Here is a 22088-nt window from a genome sequence, read left to right as displayed (position 1 = left end):
CGAGTTGGGGTTTACATTTTCTCTGCTGTGGTTTTCCATAATCTGATTAAGAAAAACTGCAGCAAAAAATGTGCAAACCCAGCCCAATGAACCTACAGCAGCAGCCTAAGTACCAACACATTGAAGAGTTATGTTTTGTCCCCATTTCCATGTACATTTTTTGGGATGCCATTGAATGAATTTGTAATTTGGCACCCGTAATACTCTATGGGCAGATAATATATCAGTATACCTCCAGTTGTTTATAGAGGCATGCATAATCCTTGAAAGAAATGTTTTTATGTTTGTATGTGCTATTAAAGTGTGGTCTCCAACCTGTGGCCCTCTAGCTGTTGCAAAACCACAACTCCCACCATGCCCTGACAGGCGCAGAGTTGTAGTTTTGCAACAGCTGAAGTATTGTCTATTAGGTGCATTGCTGCTATGGGAGAGCCTGATGCCATAGAGAGGCATTATACATCGACACATGGAAGGCCAGCAGAACCTTTTTTGTGCTGCTTTACAGACTACATGCATACAGCTTTGATATCTGAGGTCTAACTATTCACATCTTAATTTAAGGTGTATTGCACACGTGTAAAATTAAAGCTGGAAGATATCCTTATTGCCTTTGTATGTTTGTAGCATGATGGTATCACATCCCTTCTCTTACCTGAGTAATTTGGTGGGTATGGCCACTCTCCCATGCCTCAGTGTCTGCATTGTGTACTAAGGACATACTACGTAATGGGGGAGATTTATCATCTTGAAAAGTAGCGTTAAAAAGTCGCAAACCACGTGTTTGCAATTTTCAATGCAACTTTTTACAAAATGGTCACATCTCCCAGTTTTTCCGCCGCCCTCTGCACTTTTCAGAAAGAGGGCATGGCAAAGTCGGAAAGGGGGGCATAGCCAGCAGCCACAACAAATGTATCTTTATTTACATCAGTATTCTAGCGCAAATGAAGCGAGAAATCTACGGCAGCTCAGAGTTGCTGTAGATTTCTGTTTAGGCGCATGAACTGCCAGAGGATGAACCTAATTTATGACAAAGCCTGAGCCTCGTCATAAATTAGGTGCATCCTCCTTTGAGACTTTATTTGAATAATAACTAAGTTAGGTCATGTCGCAGGGCCTGTTTAAAAGGTCAAACATTGGCTTATAGAATAGCTACCTTACATCTGGTGGCATCAGAGGCAGAGCTTGTTAAGATCTCATTTGCACACCCTCTTCCTAGAATACCAGAGGAGCATCACCTGGCCTAAAAGACATCACGCCAATTAGGTGATCTCCATAAAGAGATAAAGTATACCCCAGATCCTGGAAAATTTTGCACAATCCTTTAGAATCAGGTTTCTGGATCTGTTATGTATAAAAGCTAAAAATAGGTCATTCTTTGTAAATCATTTGTAGAAGTTCCTGCTTGGTGCCATGCTATGCTGGTGGTAGTGTGTGGTGTGTAGTTATTATCTTGTTGCCTCCCCATTCAGGTGGTTCTTCTGTGATAATATATGGCGATATCCAGCAAAGATACACTACAGCCCTAGCTCATTCATAAAATCCAAAAATGTATATATTACCATATGCAAGCAGCAAAGTTTCTTGAATAGAAGTATTTGAGACTTGTTTAGCAGCAGAGTGGTTAATGTCATTATTTTGCACATTATATTTTTCAAATTTAACTCCATTACCATGTACAGAGACAGAATACATCACAGATCATGCTCCACTATACACCTGCTGGACACAGGACACTGTCTTGGGTCTCTTCCTTCTTTCTTTTCTACCCTTTCCTTCTTTCCTGTTTTTCCTTTTAGGCTTCTCAGTGCAGGGTCTTGATTCTTGTGGAAGAGATGTTGTCATACTTTTGAATTCTTCGTGCTTTACAGTAGGGGCAATGGTTGTAGTCGTAGAATCTACGTTCCTCATAGGGTCATCATTAAGGATATCATTGAATGGATCCTGTCTGTGTCCTATGTCCACTATGGAGTCTAGTGGTGTGTTGGCCACTGACGCCCTCTCATTTTTGACAGTCTCTTCACCCCAGATGTCTTTTGAGGGAGATTTGATATTTTCTTTATTGAGCCGATTCTTTCTTTTACCTTTAAGACCTTTTCCCTTTTTGTTCTTTCTCTCTTTCTGCTTAGGTTTGTCTTTCTTCTTCTTTATCGTGCTCTGATCATGGGCAGTGGTTGGGCTAATTGTCATCATGATCTTCAGGAGATCCTCAGTGGCTTGCATGACTTTTCCCAGAGTCGGTTGTCCTGGTGGTAGCTCTAATGATGGCATTTGACTAGGTTCTTTGTCCTTCGGAGTTATAGCAGCATCTATAATATTTCCTCCATAATCATAGAGTCCAGACTCTCTGAGAACGGCAACGGTTTCATTTTTGTACTTTTTGCACCTGAAAGGAAAGCAACGTGAATATTTTAGCTTAGATTCACTGTAGTGACGACACGCACATACACCAATTAGCCATAACACTAAGGCTGAGTTCACACGGGCGAGATTTCTGCGCGGGTACAATGCGGGAGGTGAACCCGCACTGAATCTGGACCCATTCATTTCTATGGGGCTGTGCACATGAGCTGTGATTTTCACGCATCACTTATGCGTTGCGTGAAAATCGCAGCATGCTCTATATTGTGCGTTTATCACGCAACGCAGGCCCCATAGAAGTGAATGGGGCTGAGTGAAAATCGCAAGCATCCGCAAGCAAGTGCGGATGCGGTGCGATTTTCACGCATGGTTGCTAGGTGACAGTCTATTCACTGTATTATTTACATAGAAACATAGAATGTGTCGGCAGATAAGAACCATTTGGCCCATCTAGTCTGCCCAATATACTGAATACTATGAATAGCCCCTGGCCTATCTTATATGAAGGATGGCCTTATGCCTATCCCATGCATGCTTAAACTCCTTCACTGTATTTGCAGCTACCACTTCTGCAGGAAGGCTATTCCATGCATCCACTACTCTCTCAGTAAAGTAATACTTCCTGATATTACTTTTAAACCTTTGCCCCTCTAATTTAAAACTATGTCATCTTGTAGCAGTTTTCCTTCTTTTAAATATTCTCTCCTCTTTTACCTTGTTGATTCCCTTTATGTATCTAAAAGTTTCTATCATATCCCCTCTGTCTCATCTTTCTTCCAAGCTATACATGTTAAGGTCCTTAATCCTTCCTGGTAAGTTTTATCCTGCAATCCATGTACCAGTTTAGTAGCTCTTCTCTGAACTCTCTCCAAAGTATCAATATCCTTCTGGACATATGGTCTCCAGTACTGCGCACAATACTCCAAATGAGGTCTCACTAGTGCTCTGTAGAGCTGCATGAGCACCTCCCACTTTCTACTGGTAATGCCTCTCCCTACACACCCAAGCATTCTGCTGGCATTTCCTGCTGCTCTATGATATGGTTATAAGGGAAAATAATAGCATTTTGAATACAGAATGCTTAGTAGGTGATCAATTGAGGGTTAAAAAATAAAATAAAAAATTAACTCACCTTCTCCTCTTGATCGCGTAGTTCCCGGTCACTTCTTTACTTCTTTAATGATGAGCTGTCGGCTAAAGGACCTGTGGTAAAGTCAGATCACATGCTCCAATCACATGGTCCATCACCGTGGTGATGGACCATGTGATTGGAGCATGTGATCTGACGTCACCACAGGTCCTAGCCGGTAGTTCATCATTAAAGAAGAGACCGGGAACTACGCGATCAAGAGGAAAAGGTGAGTTTATTTATTTATTTATTTTTTTAACCCCTCCAGCACTATTATACTATGCATTCTGTATTCAGAATGCTATTATTTTCCCTTATAACCATGTTATAAGGGAAAATAATAACATCTACACAACACCGATCCCAGACCTGAACTTCTGTGAAGAAGTTCGGGTCTGGGTACCACAGTCGGTTTTTTTATCACGCGCGTGCAAAACACATTGCACCCGCGCGATAAAAACTGAACATCGGAACGAAATCGCAGTCAAAACTGACTGCAATTGCGGACCTAAATCGCGCGGGTTTGCCGCAATACACCGGGGCGCATCCAGACCTAATCCGGACACGCCCGTGTGAGCCCAGCCTAAAGGGGATATCTTGGAGTATAAGAAATAAAAGCAGCTGCAAGAAAGGAGCTGAACGTTTGTCTCCTCATTATATCAGTGATATGTCACTATGACATATCAAAAGTTATTCCAAAGTGCAGTTCCCCTTTAATTACTATTTATTCTGCATACAGGTACTTCAAGTATCACTTCTGGTATTGAAGGCCACTATTTCATGACAATGTCCGCTCTCATCAATACTTTTTCAAATGATCACAGAGTATACTGCTATATGATTACTAATACTGGCCTACAAACAAGTGCATCTGTGATGGCACCAAAGCAGAAGCACTTCAGACAGTGCCAATCCTGTCTGTCACTTACCAGCCGTACCAATGTCGCTCCACACACTGCTCCTGAAGTGTGAACTCAAAGCATTGCACCTGGATGACATTAAAGAACGCCTGTCCCACAACCCGGGAAGCCGTATCATTCACCCTTCGAAGGCAGTCTTTAAACCTAAAGAACAGAAGCAAAATATGCCAATAAAAATCATTTGAGAACTATTGGTCTTTAATGGGTGGATGATGCAGACCTGAATCAACCAAGATCCTGAATAGACCAATCAGACTGTTTTCCAGCACAATCATCTTAATTTTTACTCGATACCATCCAACTACAATTGAGTTTACTACATAGCAGCCAACAGTGATGGCCAGTTCGCCGCGTTCGCCCGCGAACACATTCGAGCTGCCATCTTAACTGACAAGTCCGGCGATGCACAGGCAAGTCCTGGGTGCAGGCAGTTTCGGGAACAGCCCGATGAAGGCCCCTGGCGGCTGTTCTCAGAACTGCCTGCTCCTGGTGACCGCATTTCATTTCAGACCGGCTCGCGCACAGGCACAAGTAAGGACTTACCTGTGCATCGCCGGACTTGTCAGTTAAGATGGCAGCTCGCATGTGTTCGCGGGCGAACACGGCGAACTGGCCATCACTGGCAGCCAACTATCTGCATTCAAATGCTGCGAGGAGTAGCCGATTGTCGGGACAGAAGCTGCTGCCCAGGAATGATGATTGAGGTGTCCACATCAAATATCATTTTACACGATGAATGAGCGTTTTGCTCATTCATCTGCTGAACTGCACCAAATTTACACTGGCCAATTTGTAGAAATGCTCATTCCAGATAATCGGGCCATGTAAATGCAGCTTTAATTTTAGGTGGAACTTGTCCACAGTCTGACCTTTTCACATCTCAACACCTAACATTGCTGAACAAAAGACAGCACAGAGCGAGAGGCTAATTCTTTATATTTTTCTTTCACAGAAGTGGCCCCAGGTTTACTTCTACTCTAATCCTTCTTTTCCCTTCCTCCTATTTTTTCTCTCCCGTCTCTCTTCTTTTTTTATTTATTCTTCTTTTTAAATTTATTTATTTCTCCTTGGACTTGAGGAGACATTGGAGACAGTTTTATCAGATTTTCCACAACAGTTATTGTTATTCTTTGATAACTGCCTTCCTGTACAGATGTATTATTGAAGCGCTGCTTATGTTATTCTGATTAAAAACTTTACTTAGGGTACTTTTACACTAGCATTATTCTTTTCCGGTATTGATTTCTGTCCTAGGGGCACTGGAAAATAACTGATCAGTTTTATCCTAATGCATTGTGAATAGAGAGCAATCCGTTCAGGATGCATCAGGATGTCTTCAGTTCAGTCTTTTTGACTTTAGGATGGAGATAATACTGCAGCATGCTGCGGTTTTATCTCCGTCCAAAATTCCGGAACACAATTTTTTCCCATTGAAATGCATCAATGCCGGATCCAGCCCCGAGTGTTCTGGCAAAACGGATCCGGCATTGCGGTCTGCGCATGCTCAGACCACGAAAAATTTGAAAAAAAATCAATGCCGTATCTGTTTTTTCCAGATGACACCGGAGAGACGGATCCGGCATTTCAATGCATTTGTCAAATGGATCAGGATCCTGATCCGTCTGACAAATGCCATCAGTTTGCATACGTTTTGACAGATCAACGGAACTGCCTGCCGGAATCCTCTGCCGCAAGTGTGAAAGTTCCCTTAACTGTAAACATGTGTACTCAATCTGGCTGAGCATGCATGTACTGTATATTTCAATGGGAAAAGGGGGGCTATCTCCCACAGGGACAAATGACTGAGTATTTTGAAATCCAGCATGACTATTCCTCTTTCCTTTTACATCAGCAGTCAGGCGACCTCCATATACATCATATACAGTCATCTTAAAATTAAGGTAGCTGTAATTTTGCAATGTATTTGTTTTATGTTTATTGCTTCTATCCCCTGTTCTAAGCTGTGGTCACATTACCATGTTCATGCAGCTCCTTTTTATTTCCTGTGATGTTATGTCCATGGGTGGGGCAGTGAAAGGGGATTGTCTATGTAACTAGCTGGGTGGGAGGAGCTATAAACTTGCTGTACATTGTTAGGGGCGGAGCTGGATGTGTGGCAGAGAAAGGAGAAGTGCATCATGGGTTTGGTTGGATACAGCAACAGGAAGTGCTGCATACAGGATGGAAACAAACCAGAGTAATAGGCTTAGGGTACTTTCACACTAGCGTTTTTCTTTTCCAGTGTTCTGTCAGTCTGGTGGACCTTATCGAGATGTGAGTCTCCTCTAGCTGATCACACACACCCCGAAATCCACCAATCAGCAGCCTCACACACAGTCACACATCCCTGCAAATCTTCCAATCACTATCCTGCGCGTGCAAATGTAGGCGGGTCCTGGCAGGGGAGGACTGCATGCAGCTCAACCAGTCCTTTAAAGGCATTGCCTGGAACTCCCTCATGGCCATAGATATCACCATGTCCAATAGGCTCGGCGTCTGTGCCCACAGCACCTAGTCTTGGGGCAGCACCCGCTCCATGGTCAAGCTCATCGGCATAACCAGCCACGGCTTCCCCTGGATCCTGGGCACAGTGATCTGCCTGTGGAAGGGCAGAGGAGACGCCCAGGACCCGCCTACATTTGCACCCGCAGGATAGTGATTGGAGGATTTGCAGGTGTGTGTGACTGAGATCAGCTAGAGGAGAATCACATCTCAATAAGGTCCACCAGAATGACAGAACACCGGCATAGGCCTCTTTCACACTTGCGTTGTCCGGACTTTAGATAAAAAAAAATGCAAATAGAGTGTAAGTGGGCCGTCGTAACAGTCAGCGGAGAGGCACACCACGGCCCCCATATCTTTTGAAATTTTTGAGGACATCCCCCTGCGGGAATAAATAATCTTCTCCAGGGGAATAATGTTGTTGACTAGGGACTTCCATTGGCCAACCGTGGGGGGGTCTATCCGCCATCCATCTGAGAGCAATCACCTTTCTGGCAAGGAAAAGAGTTTCCCTGATAAAGGCGAGTGTATAATGTGAGCGCAAGTCGTCCTCAAGTATCCCCAGGAGACAAGCCTTGGGGCATACCTCTAGGGTATCTGGGATCATGGTAGATATAACATCCACCACTGCCCTCCAGAATGGGCGAATGTAGCTGCAGTCCCATATGAGGTGCCAGAAATCCGCAATTAGCTGCGCACACCTGTGGCATCCCGTATGGGGCCTCCTACCCATTTTAAAAAGTTTGGTCGGAGCGAGGTAACATCTATCTAGGATAAAGAGTTGTCAGCCTATTAGTGAGAGACGGTGATACAGCTACCGGGGCCTCTAGTGCCCCGCTCCACTCCTCAGCTGATAAAGTGGGTATATTGCCTCTCCACTTACTCTCTGCACCCAAGGGAGAAATTGAGATTCTGAGGTTTAGCAGGTAAGTGTAAAGGGCAGATATTAGTCCCCTTGGCCCCTGGGTTCTAAAAACCCCAATGAGTGGATAGGCTGAGACCGAACTTTTAAGAGCCCACAATTGGGCCTGAAGGGCATGTCTCAGCTGTAAATATCTAAAGAAATGTGGGAGTAAGATTTCAAATTTGGTCTGTAGCTGAGAAAAGGAAAATAGGATACCATTTACATATAGATCTTTCCAAACCTGGTGCGCAAGTCTATGGATCTGTAGAAGTGAACCTGATATAGATGCAAGGCCTTCAAGAACAGGCCACAGATTGGAGAGCCGCAAATGTTCTTGCAAATAGTATTCAGAATTGGGAAGCACATCCCGGGTCACCCATGGCACCAAATATCGCAACTGACCAGCAAGGAAATACAAAAATAGGTCTGGCAAGGCCGCTCCCCCATTGTCCCAGCTCCTTTGCAGAGACTGAATGGCCAGTTTCCATCTGTTCTTGTCCCATATGAATGTCGCCATAATTGAGTGCAATTTATCAAAAAATGTTCGGGGGATCGGGACACAGGCGTGTTCTAGCAAGTATAGAGCTTTAGGTTGGAGAATCATTTTGGTTAGATTTATCCGACTCATGGTGGACAACGGTAGGGTGTTCCAGGATTTAAATGTATCCGCGAAATATGACACCAAGGGGATTGTTTTTAGTTCATGTGAAATAAGTGGTTCTTTCGTGATAATGACTCCTAAATACTTGAATCTGTCTACTACCATCAAATTATAATAAACGGTAGGCCAGTCTGAGGTCCATAAAGGCATAATGGCCGATTTTGCCCAGTTTATGCAAAGACCAGAAAAGGAGCCGAACTGCTCAATAAGGGTTATTGCCCTGGGCAATGTAGACTCCACTGAGTCCATGTATAAAATGAGGTCATCAGCATATAAGCCTAACCGATCCTCCCTATTCCCCAGAGATATTCCTTTAAATGTGGCGTCATGGCGGATCCTTAGTACTAGATGCTCAATAGCTACCGCAAATAAAAGGGGAGACAGAGGGCAACCCTGCCTGGTTCCTATATATAGCTTCAATGTTGATGACAGGGAGCCATTTATCATAATATTCGCGGCTGGGGATTTGTAAAGGAAAATAATCCAGCTGATGAATGCAGGACCGAAGCCAAAGTATCTGAGGACCTGTACTAAGTGAGGCCATTCTACTGAATCGAACGCTTTGGCCGTGGCTAACGCAGCCAAAGCCCATTGTTTCCGGTCCGCACAACCAAGCTGAGCAATAACCTGTGCCCTTCTTATGTTACTGTAAGTGGAGCGGCCAGGGATGAAGCCGGACTGGTTTTCGTGTATAATGGAGGATATTACCCTATTTAATCTGTTCGCTAATATCTTGGCTAGAATTTTTAGTCTAGATTTAGCAGTGATATAGGACGATATGACCCACACTCCAAAGGGTTTTTGTCAGATTTTAGCAGAACTACAATGGAGGCCTCATACAGTGATTCCGGGAGCGCACCACCAGCCAGGGATGCCTTATACATACGCAGGAGCTGCGGTCCCAGAATGTCCACATATCTAGAATAAACTTCCAACGGAATCCCATCCAGTCCTGGGGCCTTGCCCAGATTCAACCCCTTGATTGCCTCGGTTACCTCCTCCAATGTGATCTCCTCATCCAACAGCTTCCTATCAGGAACAGATAACAGCGGGTGAGCAATCTTCTGGAGATATTCCTCCAGTTCAGGAGTAGAATACTGAGCAATAGACCTGTATAAATCCTGATAAAATTCCCCAAATCGGTCTAGTATACCTTCAGGTTCAGTTATCACTACTCCACTATTGTCCGCGATACGTAATATCGGTGGAGCCATATTGTTCCTACGAACTACCTGCGCCAGCACCTTCCCCATTCTGCTACCTTGTTCAAAAGTCTGCTGCTGCAGGAATAGCATCTTGTGATCACTCTTTTCCTGCAGATGGGTCATGTATTGCCTGCCCTTCAACATCCAGTCTACCCTGTTCTCCTCTGTAGGATTGGCGACATACACGAGTTCTGCATTCTTACACTGAGTACCCAGGTCCTCCTCCCTGCGGCGGGAGAATTTCTTGATGTAAGAGATGGAAGATCTAAGGCACCCGCGCAGGAAGGCTTTCAGAGTCTCCCACAGCAGGGCCGGGTCAGTGTCATCTAAGTTATTTGCGAGAAAGGTATGGAGCTGGTCAGGTACCCGATCGTTTAGGGACATTAAAGATAACCAGAACGGGTGAATGCGTTGCTTGGGGATTCGAACAGCAGTGTAAGGGTTAGTGATTGAGGCCATTATAGGTGCGTGATCAGACGGAACCTGGGGCCCATAATGTATGTGCCGCATTGCCATAAAGGTGCCAGGAATGCCCAGGAGGTAATCAATCCTAGATAGAGCTCCCCAGGAGGGAGTGAAGCAAGAAAATTCAATTCGGTCCGGGTACCTCTCTCTCCATATGTCAATCCATCCCAGCTCAGACAGCAGGCGCGCCTGAGCAGTATTGGGTGACCGGCGAATAGAACTATTGGACGGGTTGCGAAACCTGTCCCTTGATTCGTCCAGGGGCAGGTTAAGATCTCCCGTGCCAAGAATCCCGGCTGATGGGAATTGTGCGGCAAACCCGACCGCTGTCTGAAGCAGCGAGAGACTAGCTGGAGGAGGGTTATACATATTTAGTATTACATACGGCATTCCATTAATATGAGCATACACAAAAACATATTTCCCCTCTGGGTCAATACTCGTGTGATGTGGTTCCCACCGGACTGCCTGGTGTATCAATAGGGAGACCCCTTTAGAGTATGAATTACCATAAGCACTCTCTACCCACTGAGCCCAGGGTTTCTTGACTCTCCCTCCCGTTTCCATGGTAAGATGTGTTTCCTGCAATCCTAGTATATGTGGAGCATAACCCCGGATATGTGTGAATACCGCCATTCGCTTCGTAGGCCCCCCCAAACCCCTCACATTCCAGGACATTACTCTAAGATCTGCCATAGTGGAATCCAGGCAAAGTAATAAGAATAGGCACCTAGCCACTGGGGTTCACTAATAGTGTGTAACATAAGAGATACTCTCAACCACCCAAACGCTGGGTTAACTATTAGAACATAAGCATAACCAGAATAGCAAATGGCCATGTGCATGGGGGACCTGCACGATGTAAGAAGGTGGAATTCCAGTGCAGGTATGGTAGCTGGCTCCCCCAATAACAGTAACACTTGCCAGTCCCATAGGTGCGTTCAACGTTGAACGACCAGTAAGCAAACCTCAGTGTCCCCGAGTCCACATACAAATGTAATGCAATACGTTACCGAACCATGAACCAAGAAAAATGGAGATCACTGGTCCTAACACAGTCCTTGCAGGAACCTTTTCATCCCCTTTGTACATATCAATAGAGACCTTGTCTCTGAACAGGATCACTTGGGAGGGGAGCGGCGAGGTCTCCTGGATAGCCAGTCCTCTGCCTCTGCAGGGTTGAAGAAAAAAAAGTGACTTGTCGCCGTCCATGACACGCAAACGTGCTGGATACGCCATCAAATACTTGAGATTGAGCTCTCTAAGACGCCGTTTAATGGATACAAAAGTAGCGCCTCTTCTGCAGGTCAGCTGAGAAATCTGGATACAGGGAAATATTCGCCGATCCCAGCGAGATGGTTTGCGTGATCCTAGCTTGCGCCAAGATAAGATCTCTGTCGCGCCAATTTAGCATGCTGGCTAGAAGGGGCCATGGAGGGGCACCAGGAGGACGTGGTCTGGCTGGAACACAGTGCGCCCTTTCTACTGTGTATGTGGATGAAAAAACTGCATTGGGGAACACCGATTTAAACCACCCTTCCAGAAAAGCCGCTGGATCTGGGCCCTCTGCTTGCTCAAGCATGCCAATGATGCGCACGTTGTTGCGCCGCACGTGATTTTCAAAATCATCAAATTTTTGGCGGCACAGTTCCATAGACGCTTCCATGGCAGTGAGTCTTGCCGGCAAGGGACCAGTCAAGTCCTCCAGGTCTGATACTCGCATCTCGGTAAGCTTGACTCTCTCGCGCAGCTGTTGTACGTCCTGGCGTAGGAGATCCAAGTCCACCCTGACCTCTTCTATCTTCCCTGTCAGGGAGACCTGGCACCCAGTGATGGCCGCCATTAGTTGTTGATGCGAGGTTTGCAGGGTGAGCTCCGGCTCAGGCTCCGCATCAGGATGTGGCTGCTGTGCCGCTTGACTCCTGATGCTGGTCACACGTGTTGGTGAGGAAGCTGCAGCGCCATGTTGGGCGTCTTGCCTGGCAAATTCTTTAAGGCGCTCTGCCGCCATCTGGGCTTTGCTGGGGCTCATGACTCTGTTCTAGCACTCTTGGAGACCCAGGGACACCTCTCGGGTCAATATTGGGCAAGCGTACAGGTCAGGATGGCTCAGGATTGAGGATGGGAGCTGGAGCTGCTCTTAGATGCGTCCAGCCATAATGGCAGTTGGCCAAGCCCCTGTTTACATTTAAGACATTAGGAAGAATATTATTATTTATTTTATGCCCTTATATAGCGCTACTATATTCCACAGCTCTTTACAGACATTAGCATCCAACTGTCCCCAATGGAGCTCACAATCTAAGTTCCCTATCAGTAGGTCTTTGGAGTGTGGGAGGAAACTGGAGAACCCAGAGGAAACACAGACAAACACGGGGAGAACATAAAAACTCCATGCAGATGTTGTCCTTGGTTGGATTCAAACCTATGACCCCAGCGCTGCAACAGTGCTGCCCACTACACAATTCTGTCTCCAAAAGTAGCAAAATAGGGCTTTATGAAAAAAAATCAGCAATTTTTTGCCTCCCTTTTTGCTTTTTCATACCACTAACTCCAGTTTTGAAATATGGGTGGTTATACAAATTGAAGCCAGTCAGTAAAAAACTGAAGTTGCATTTTTTATGTTTGATTTTCAGTCTTCACTTTGTGCCCACCAAGGTAACACATTCACTACATATGTGTTACGGCAGTGTTTGTGGAACCACTGTGTCAACTCACAGATTTGTTACCTAATTAGTCCCCTGGTATTTACATTTTAACCTATGTACAAGGATCTGGACTGGACTTTGCTACAGGGAAACCACCAGGCCGCTACCTCCTGGAATACTGTATGTGTGGTCAACTGCTGACCCACAGGGGCTGAGACACCGATGAAAAGTACTGAAGGGTCAGGCAAAATTGTAGTCAGAAACATGCTGAGGTCAGGGCTTGTGAAGCATGTGCAATACAGTAAACGGTACAAGGGCAGGCAGTAAATAGTCAATTAGCAGGTCAAGCAGCGGGTCAGAATCCATTAAACAGGCAAAGGTTGGTACATGGGCAGACAAACAAATACTGCATGTCTTCGCAGGGAACCAGCAAGCTAGACAGGGGAACGTGCCCTAAAGTACCCCAGGTTTGCCAGCTATTGGCTGGTGAAGATGAATGTGCACGAGGGCTGGCGCTTTAGGAGCCAGAGGAGAGGGCTTGTGTGCAAGCAGGCCACAGCCTGCATTGAGGGACTGAGCAGACCTGGCGGACGAACCAACAGGACAGGTTAAGAGGAGCAGCGGTAGCAATATAGTATGCACATTCAATTTAGTTCATACCAAACACAGTTCTCCCAATAAAGGACTTGGGTACTTATCAGTATATTCCATTTTTTTCCTCGTCTTGTCCTTGGGGATTGCGTCTTGTTTTGTGGTTCAGTGTTTAAACATTGCATTCCACTGATAAATAAGAGTGAAGGTCACCATGACTGGAGGTCTTCAGTCATCATTGCATCAGATTTAGGCAAAATTCACATTTGTGCCACAATTCCAGTATTCTGTTCCAGAATAGTACCAGAATATCAGAACCCCGGTGTAAAATCGTAAAAAGTTGCAAATGTTTGTGAAAAATTGACATGTGCCAAAATAGTTGTTTTTTTACACCTGCAAAAACGGCATACAGGGATTCTCAATGTTACTATTTATTCTCCACTTATAGTATATGCACAGACCCAAATCTACTAATACTATCCTATAGGTTCTAAGTCCCTTGAAGTCTATTACAGTGGTAGTTTAGCCATTGCCTATACAGTGTGTGTATATATATATATATATATATATATATATATATATACAGTACAGACCAAAAGTTTGGACACACCTTCTCATTCAAAGAGTTTTCTTTATTTTCATGACTATGAAAATTGTAGATTCACACTGAAGGCATCAAAACTATGAATTAACACATGTGGAATTATATACATAACAAAAAAGTGGGAAACAACTGAAAATATGTCATATTCTAGGTTCTTTAAAGTAGCCACCTTTTGCTTTGATTACTGCTTTACACACTCTTGGCATTCTCTTGATGAGCTTCAAGAGGTAGTCACCTGAAATGGTTTTCACTTCACAGGTGTGCCCTGTCAGGTTTAATAAGTGGGATTTCTTGCCCTATAAATGGGGTTGGGACCATCAGTTGCGTTGTGGAGAAGTCAGGTGGATACACAGCTGATAGTCCTACTGAATAGACTGTTAGAATTTGTATTATGGCAAGAAAAAAGCAGCTAAGTAAAGAAAAACGAGTGACCATCATTACTTTAAGAAATGAAGGTCAGTCAGTCCGAAAAATTGGGAAAACTTTGAAAGTGTCCCCAAGTGCAGTCACAAAAACCATCAAGCGCTACAAAGAAACTGGCTCACATGCGGACCGCCCCAGGAAAGGAAGACCAAGAGTCACCTCTGCTGCGGAGGATAAGTTCATCCGAGTCACCAGCCTCAGAAATCGCAGGTTAACAGCAGCTCAGATTAGAGACCAGGTCAATGCCACACAGAGTTCTAGCAGCAGACACATCTCTAGAACAACTGTTAAGAGGAGACTGTGTGAATCAGGCCTTTATGGTAGAATATCTGCTAGGAAACCACTGCTAAGGACAGGCAACAAGCAGAAGAGACTTGTTTGGGCTAAAGAACACAAGGAATGGACATTAGACCAGTGGAAATCTGTGCTTTGGTCTGATGAGTCCAAATTTGAGATCTTTGGTTCCAACCACTGTGTCTTTGTGCGACGCAGAAAAGGTGAACGGATGGACTCTACATGCCTGGTTCCCACCGTGAAGCATGGTGGAGGAGGTATGATGGTGTGGGGGTGCTTTGCTGGTGACACTGTTGGGGATTTATTCAAAATTGAAGGCATACTGAACCAGCATGGCTACCAAAGCATCTTGCAGCGGCATGCTATTCCATCCGGTTTGCGTTTAGTTGGACCATCATTTATGTTTCAACAGGACAATGACCCCAAACACACCTCCAGGCTGTGTAAGGGCTATTTGACCATGAAGGAGAGTGATGGGGTGCTGCGCCAGATGATCTGGACTCCACAGTCACCGGACCTGAACCCAATCAAGATGGTTTGGGGTGAGCTGGACCGCAGGGTGAAGGCAAAAGGGCCAACAAGTGCTAAGCATCTCTGGGAACTCCTTCAATACTGTTGGAAGACCATTTCAGGTGACTACCTCTTGAAGCTCATCAAGGGAATGCCAAGAGTGTGCAAAGCAGTAATCAAAGCAAAAGGTGGCTACTTTGAAGAACCTAGAATATGACATATTTTCAGTTGTTTCACACTTTTTTGTTATGTATATAATTCCACATGTGTTAATTCATAGTTTTGATGCCTTCAGTGTGAATCTACAATTTTCATAGTCATGAAAATAAAGAAAACTCTTTGAATGAGAAGGTGTGTCCAAACTTTTGGTCTGTACTGTATATATATGTATATATATATATGTATATGTATATATATATGTATATGTATATATATATATATATATATATATATACACACACACACACACACAGGTATACATATATATTCAGTTATGCATAATTATTTGCTGAAAGCTAAAAATACAGCAGTGGACTTACCTTCTGTCACATTGGCAATGACTGATGGTATGCCAGAGGAAGTTCCTGTAGCCATAGCTGGAGGTAAAGGGATGGATGACATGTTCACAGTGATCGTGAGTCCTACAACACGCATCTGTCTCTTTATGCTCACCTATATGATGACAGAGATAAAGAGGACATTGAGAGAAGAGCCCAAATTATAGTCATATAATCCACGTAACATTATGTCTGTGAATGTTCTTATTTATCCAGGTCATGGTATATCTGTAAAGAATAAATCAAGGTAACTGGACGTACTGTAGATTTCTTGAAAACGTTTCACTCGTTCTTTCAACAAACTGAGTGACTGTACAAGAATTCTGGGAATAAATATGTAACTGAATCAACAACTGGTAATTATACCCAGCATGGGGTCAAAGGTGTTGATCTCCTTATCCTAATTGGAGTCAGTAGGTGATAAAGACTTCCGAGAAAAAGGTGTCAAGACAGCATTGTATGTGGCAGACAATAGATGTCTAACCTCCAATTAGGATAATGGAATCAACACCTCTGACCCCATGCTGAGTATAATGACCTCTGACCCCATGCTGGGTATAATTACCTCTGACCCCATGCTGGGTATAATTACCAGTTGTTGATTCAGTTACATATTTATTCCTAGAATTCTTGTACAGTCACTCAGAATTTAGAAAGCTCGTTGGAGGAACGAGTGAAACGTTTTCAAGAAATCTACAGTACGTCCAGTTGTCTTGATTTATTCTTTACAGATACACGTAACATTATGGAAATATAAAGTTTTACCTCAAGCAGCCAAGAGATTCTTAAAGCAGAAATAAAGAAAATGTTCTGTATCAGGGATGCTCAACCTGCGGCCTTCCAGCTGTTCAAAACCATAACTCCCAGCATGCCCTAATAGCTGTAGGCTGTTCAGGAATGCTGGGACTGGGAGTTGTAGTTTGGCAACAGCTGGAGGGCCGCAGGTTGGGCATCGGAGGGGTGCAGGTTGGGCATCCCTGCTCTATATACTTCTATCATGAACTGACCATAATAGAACGGTGTATACTGTATGTATAAAAAGGTACTGATGTTTTGTGTGGATCTGGACATCTAAATGGAGCATGCATGCACTCTGTCTATATAAAGCTTCTCAATGACTCTTTCTGCAGGTTTGCCCCAAGTAAAATACATTTTTTTTTCTTTAAGGCTTGTGCCAGGACCAGTGGCATGTATACTTACCATAGACACAGACCACGACACAGCTACAAGCGACAGGGGTGGTGCTGTTTTTGGAAGAAAGCAGCCATGTTTTTCTAATCCTGGAAAATCCTTTTAACTAGACGGAGGGGGTGAGCCGATAAATGTAATAATAATTACTGGTATTTATATATATATTTTCTTGTGCTGTCCTTTACATATACAGCCATGCACATTTGCATCCTGCAAGAAGCTGCTGACAGCCACATAACTCTATAAATGTCATATTGCACTGTGCGCCCACCTACATTCTCTCTTCCTCCCCCGAAATAAAAACATCACCAGTGCGCATAGGTCCTTACATTATCCTGTCTAGTGTGGTAAATTCATCCTTTACCGGCAGTTGGGGGACTACTCCTATAATAAGACCGCTTCCTACTGTCAATATTGTAAAAGAGAAAGGCTAGAAATGGATATGAAGATCCAAACCAAATTCTTAACTTAGAAAAAGATGAACAGTGTAAAGTCGGCCATAGACTTTATACAAATGCCAGGCAAACATTCATACAAGTGAGAGTTACCTATCTTACCTCCCCCTTAAACTTGACCAGCATGCACATTTATTGTCCCTAGGATATGCCCCCATTGTCTGATAGGTGCAGGTCCCACCTCTGGGACCCGCATCTACAACGAGAACATAGCGGGGAAATGAATGGAGGGCGCACTGCACATGCGCAGCCGCCCTCCATTCATTTCAATAGGGCCGCCGAAAATAGCCATCTGCCCCATAGAAATGGATGGGAGCGGGGGCCGCGCATGCGTTCCCATTCACTTGTATGAAAGCAGCAGAGAGCAGCGCTTGGTAGTAGACGGACCCCGGGAAATCCGGGGTCCTCCAGCCACCACTCTCCCCGCTCCGTTCTCCTTGTAGGTGTGGGTCCCAGGTCCTAGCGATATGCCCCCATTGTATGTGATGGGAATACCCCTTTCATGTGCATGCTAATATAGACATCAGTGCTATTAAATGGACATTTCTATCAGAAAGTGTTATTTTTTAACACAATATTCATAGATGATAATTTTTTTTTTTATTGTTGACTGTTTTTCGATCCCATTCCGGCAGCACTATTCCATTTAAAATGAATTACCAAATACTGTCCTTCTGTAGCAGCCAGCACAGAGAGCTCAAACTTCTACATAGATAGAAATTCCAATCTCAGTTCACTGCTGCTGTGAAGGAAGATATCTGCTAGTATAATAGTAGACTGTAGAATTGGTATGACAGCTGTATCGTTCTCTTGCTAGGCCTGGATAGAGATATCTGCAGAAGAGCACAGCACTTGTCAGTGTAACCTGTGATGCTCTAATTGACTCAATCATCCCCCTTCCCTTTCTGGCTATAGTAATGCTCTGACTAAGAAAGTCAAGTGTTTGATGGGCTTAAATCCCAAACAAAGGAGGAAGTAAAAGACTCAGGACAGGAACAGAATAAATTATTATGTCCAGAAAACCTTCCACCTGTTGTTAATTTAAAAAAAATACATAAAAAATTCACTTATAGGCTGCTAATCTGTGACAAAATTTCGATGATAGTGTCCCTTTAAAGGGGGTTTCCCAGGACTTACTATTTGAAGTCCAAATTCAGGTGCTCCTGTGCTGGAACTACACAGCTCCCCCACCGTGCAGTGGCCATGCCTGGTTACTGCAGTGCTGCTACCATCCAAGTGCATTTTAGGGTACTTTCCCACTAGCGTTAAAGTTTTATGGTATTGAGCTCCGCCCTAGGGGCTCAATACCGGAAAAAAACTAATAGTTTTATCCTAATGCATCCTGAATGGAGAGAAATCCGTTCAGTATGCATCAGGATGTCTTCAGTTCAGTCACTCTTATGGTATTTGGCCATTGATTTTCCATTGAAATGCATTATGCCGGATCTGGCATCAAGTGTTCCGAAAAAACGAATCCGGTTTTCCAGACCTTTAAAAATGTGAAAATAAATAAATACCGGATCCGTTTTTTCCAGGTGACACCAGAGAGACGGATCCGGTATTGTAATGCATTTGTAAGACGGATCCGCATCCGGATGAGTCTACAAATGCTATCCGTTTGCATATGGATTTCCGGATCCGGCAGGCAGTTCCGGCGATGGAACTGCCTGCTGGAATCCAACAACGCAAGTGTGAAAGTACCTTTACTTATTCATTTTAGAGGGGAAATCTACCACAAACAAGATGATAGGAAATGACCACATGTGCGATGTGCTATTATGAGAATGGGTCTCCATAGGGGGCTACTGAAGTTTAAGTTCAGTTAAAAGTATAATCTTTGATAAACCGCTTCTGTCAGTGTTTCTGTATACATTTTAGAGGAAGTTAATTTGGTAATCTTGTGGAAGGTCCTGAATATCCTTGTAGCTGATTCTATAGAACTGGGGCTGTGTCTGATGCTCCTTGTTCCTTCACCTACTTTTTCCATTCAGTTTCTTCTTTACTGGTTGCTTCGGCTACTGATGCATGTAAGATTAGCTCATTCACAGATCCCTCCCCTCCCCCAATGTTCCACTATTATCTCTTAATTCCTTTTACAAGTCCATCTGAGAATAACCAGCACTTTTACCTACACCCTGCAAATGTGCGCATCTCTGTGTACATGGTGCAATTCTAAGAGAAGCTAATTTTCAAGGAAATTAATGGGGGGGGGGTATTCATTTTTTCCCCATTTTTGGGTTTTGTTTCTCTTTTAAAGCTGTTTTTTTTACAAAATACATAACTTCATAATAAAACCTAAGTGCCAGAAGCATCCTTCTATTCAACATATCAACATTGTAAAGTACTGAAGTGCATATGGTTCAGTAATTACTAGTGTGGTTCATGCTCAATAGTAATATTCACTGGAGGAGTTCTACAATACACTGATACATACTCTGCAACATTGTAGCTCTACTAAGACGTTGATGCGTTTCACACAGTAGACATAGTTGCAGGGTTTTAGCTTCTGATTCTTTCAGTGGGATGACTGCAGTATATAATAGCTCACATATTTGATTTTGGTAAATTGCTGAAAGTTATTGATGCAAATGGGTGACTTGTGTTCTTGCTTTCTCTTGTATATGGACAAAGCTGCACACTTAAAGGCGCTAGATGATTAATATAAGGCTATGCCAAAAGATGAGACTATAAAGACTACATTGTAAGTCTCCTCTATCACTCAAGCAATAGTTTTCAGCAAGCCTACCTGAATGCACCTGCAGCTCTCACAGTCTTAGGTCATTGTAGGATGGTAGCAGTAAAACCAGTCTTCTTACCTAGATCATTTTCTTTTTCAGCATTGTTCCCTGCTCCACACCAGAGTGTTCCTGGGTAGGTGAAACCCCTCTTGACTCTGACATGCTGCCTTTTGAAGTCTGTCTTTCTAGAAGTATCTGCACTCAAGAAGATCAAGCATGCCATCCTGACTTCTGCAAAACCTCCAAAGTCAGGGTCCCACATACTATCTTGTCTTTTCCTATGGCAATGGGAGAGAAATTGTCTGACAGTTTCAGCATCTTCATCCAGAGAGCATGAGAGTAACTGTCTCCTCTTGTTCCATATGGAGGTCACCAGTTCTTCACCATTAGTCACCTGGTATTGAGCTTGGTGACCCTGAAAGGACAGCTGGGCACAGTCAGGGAAACCCATACTGCCCTTGTCACCAAGATCCCCCAACACCCCCCACACAAAGGCACATAATAAGAGAGCCAGCATCTCCCCCCAGCTCTCCAGTAAGTTCAGCACCACAATAAGGAGACAGCACCAGTCCAGAGCCAACTGCTTTTATAAGGGGACTTTGCAAGGTGGTCTGATCATTTAGGAGGAGGGACTTGTGGATCAGTAATGTTTCTCTCCTTCCCCACTGAAAATATTAGGATCTCTTATAATACTGCAGTTCTAGCAATGAATCTGTGTTGCTGCTATGGGTTTGGAATAAATCCTGGAAGATCAAATAACTAACCCTCCCACATATATATATTTCTCTATACATACAAATACAGGTCTTTTCATCTATTGAGTCAGACTCAGGAACCTGTTGTTTTATGAGAGATGAAAGATGTTTGTTCACTGAATTGCTGGAGCTGCTACATCATCCTGCAGCATTCATGAAGCTGGGCTTCCTCATGGATCTTTTACATCTGAATTCATGGCTATAGATTCCTTTTACATTGCAAAAATTGCTGATGTAACCATTATATTACTGTAATGTTCTTGTTGCAAAAATGTGTTAATCCAGCCAAAATAAGGGTGGTTTTATCTGTATTTTATACCATGTTTCAATCTGTAATTCCTCAATTCATCTTCAGACCACCTGATATTCAATTTGCATTAGGCTCCTAGTTTCAGAATTTGCTCATGTGGTTATGTCCCTTCCAGTAATACATATTTTTTGTAAGACTTGTGTGTCCAGGGTTCTGCTGCTTTCTCTAGCTCTCCTGTATCAGCACATCTTCATTCCTTTACTGATTTTTCCTTCTATAGCCCACAATAATCTCTTCTCCCTTATTCTTTAAATCCTTATGATAAGAAGTGTGTGCTTGCTTCTTCAGTCAGAGTAATTGTCTCTCCATACACTGATAGCCTGTGAGATTCACCCTTCCTTCCCAAATGCTTCCATTCCTTTTTGCATTTCCCTGCCTGAAATCTTTAATTGCTATCATCAAGATAAGTCATCGGTATTTGATTGGTGGGGGTCTGACTTCCAGCCCCCCCCCCCCCCCGCACCGTTCAGCCTCTTGAATAAGCTTTGGCACTCCGTTGAGTGCCATAGCGTCCTTGCAGCTCACCCATCGCCACTGACATCATGTTCATCATTCAAATGGCCTAGGCATATCCCAATCCCATTCAAGTGAAAGGGCCTGAGCTACAATACCAAGTACAGCTGCTGTCCAATGGATGGCGTTGTGCTTGGTAAGCTGCAAGAAGCCAAAGTTCTCCCTAAAGTGCTGCATTCTCTTTATAGAACTAATTATAACATATAACCAAATAATTGAGAGTGTGCTTGAACTATGTAATACTTTACAACCACTAATGCTGAATTATGAAGGTTAATTCGAGGACACCAAAACCTTGCTTTTTGTGAATAACATTATTAGAGATAACACGTTTAAAAGAGCCAAAAAAATGTTC

The 22088-nt window shown here is 43.8% G+C and overlaps 1 protein-coding gene across 1 annotated transcript; it reads right to left on the bottom strand.

Moving 5' to 3' along the window:
* Positions 1-1698: 1698 nt before the first annotated feature.
* On the bottom strand, positions 1699-20606 carry LOC122926103 (group 3 secretory phospholipase A2-like). The gene is made up of 4 exons (XM_044277491.1): positions 20234-20606; positions 15754-15886; positions 4417-4551; positions 1699-2383 (listed from the first exon to the last, which is right to left on the bottom strand). Exons 1-4 carry the CDS (start codon positions 20604-20606, stop codon positions 1699-1701), a joined length of 1326 nt encoding a protein of 441 aa, XP_044133426.1.
* Positions 20607-22088: the final 1482 nt, after the last annotated feature.

Source organism: Bufo gargarizans, chromosome 1 (genome assembly GCF_014858855.1).
Source record: "Bufo gargarizans isolate SCDJY-AF-19 chromosome 1, ASM1485885v1, whole genome shotgun sequence".
NCBI classification, from domain to species: domain Eukaryota; kingdom Metazoa; phylum Chordata; class Amphibia; order Anura; family Bufonidae; genus Bufo; species Bufo gargarizans.
The sequence above is the reverse complement of the archived record's forward strand: the minus strand, read 5'-3'. Positions and strand labels throughout refer to the sequence as shown.

Bases quoted from the DNA above. Each gene is read 5' to 3' on its own strand.
- LOC122926103 (XM_044277491.1), bottom strand. From the start codon at position 20,606: ATGGGTTTCCCTGACTGTGCCCAGCTGTCCTTTCAGGGTCACCAAGCT. The intron at 4,552-15,753 runs GTAAGTCCACTG...TCTGTTCTTTAG, and splicing joins CATTGCCAATGTGACAGAAG to GTTTAAAGACTGCCTTCGAA. The intron at 2,384-4,416 runs GTAAGTGACAGA...CTTTCCTTTCAG, and splicing joins GAGCGACATTGGTACGGCTG to GTGCAAAAAGTACAAAAATG.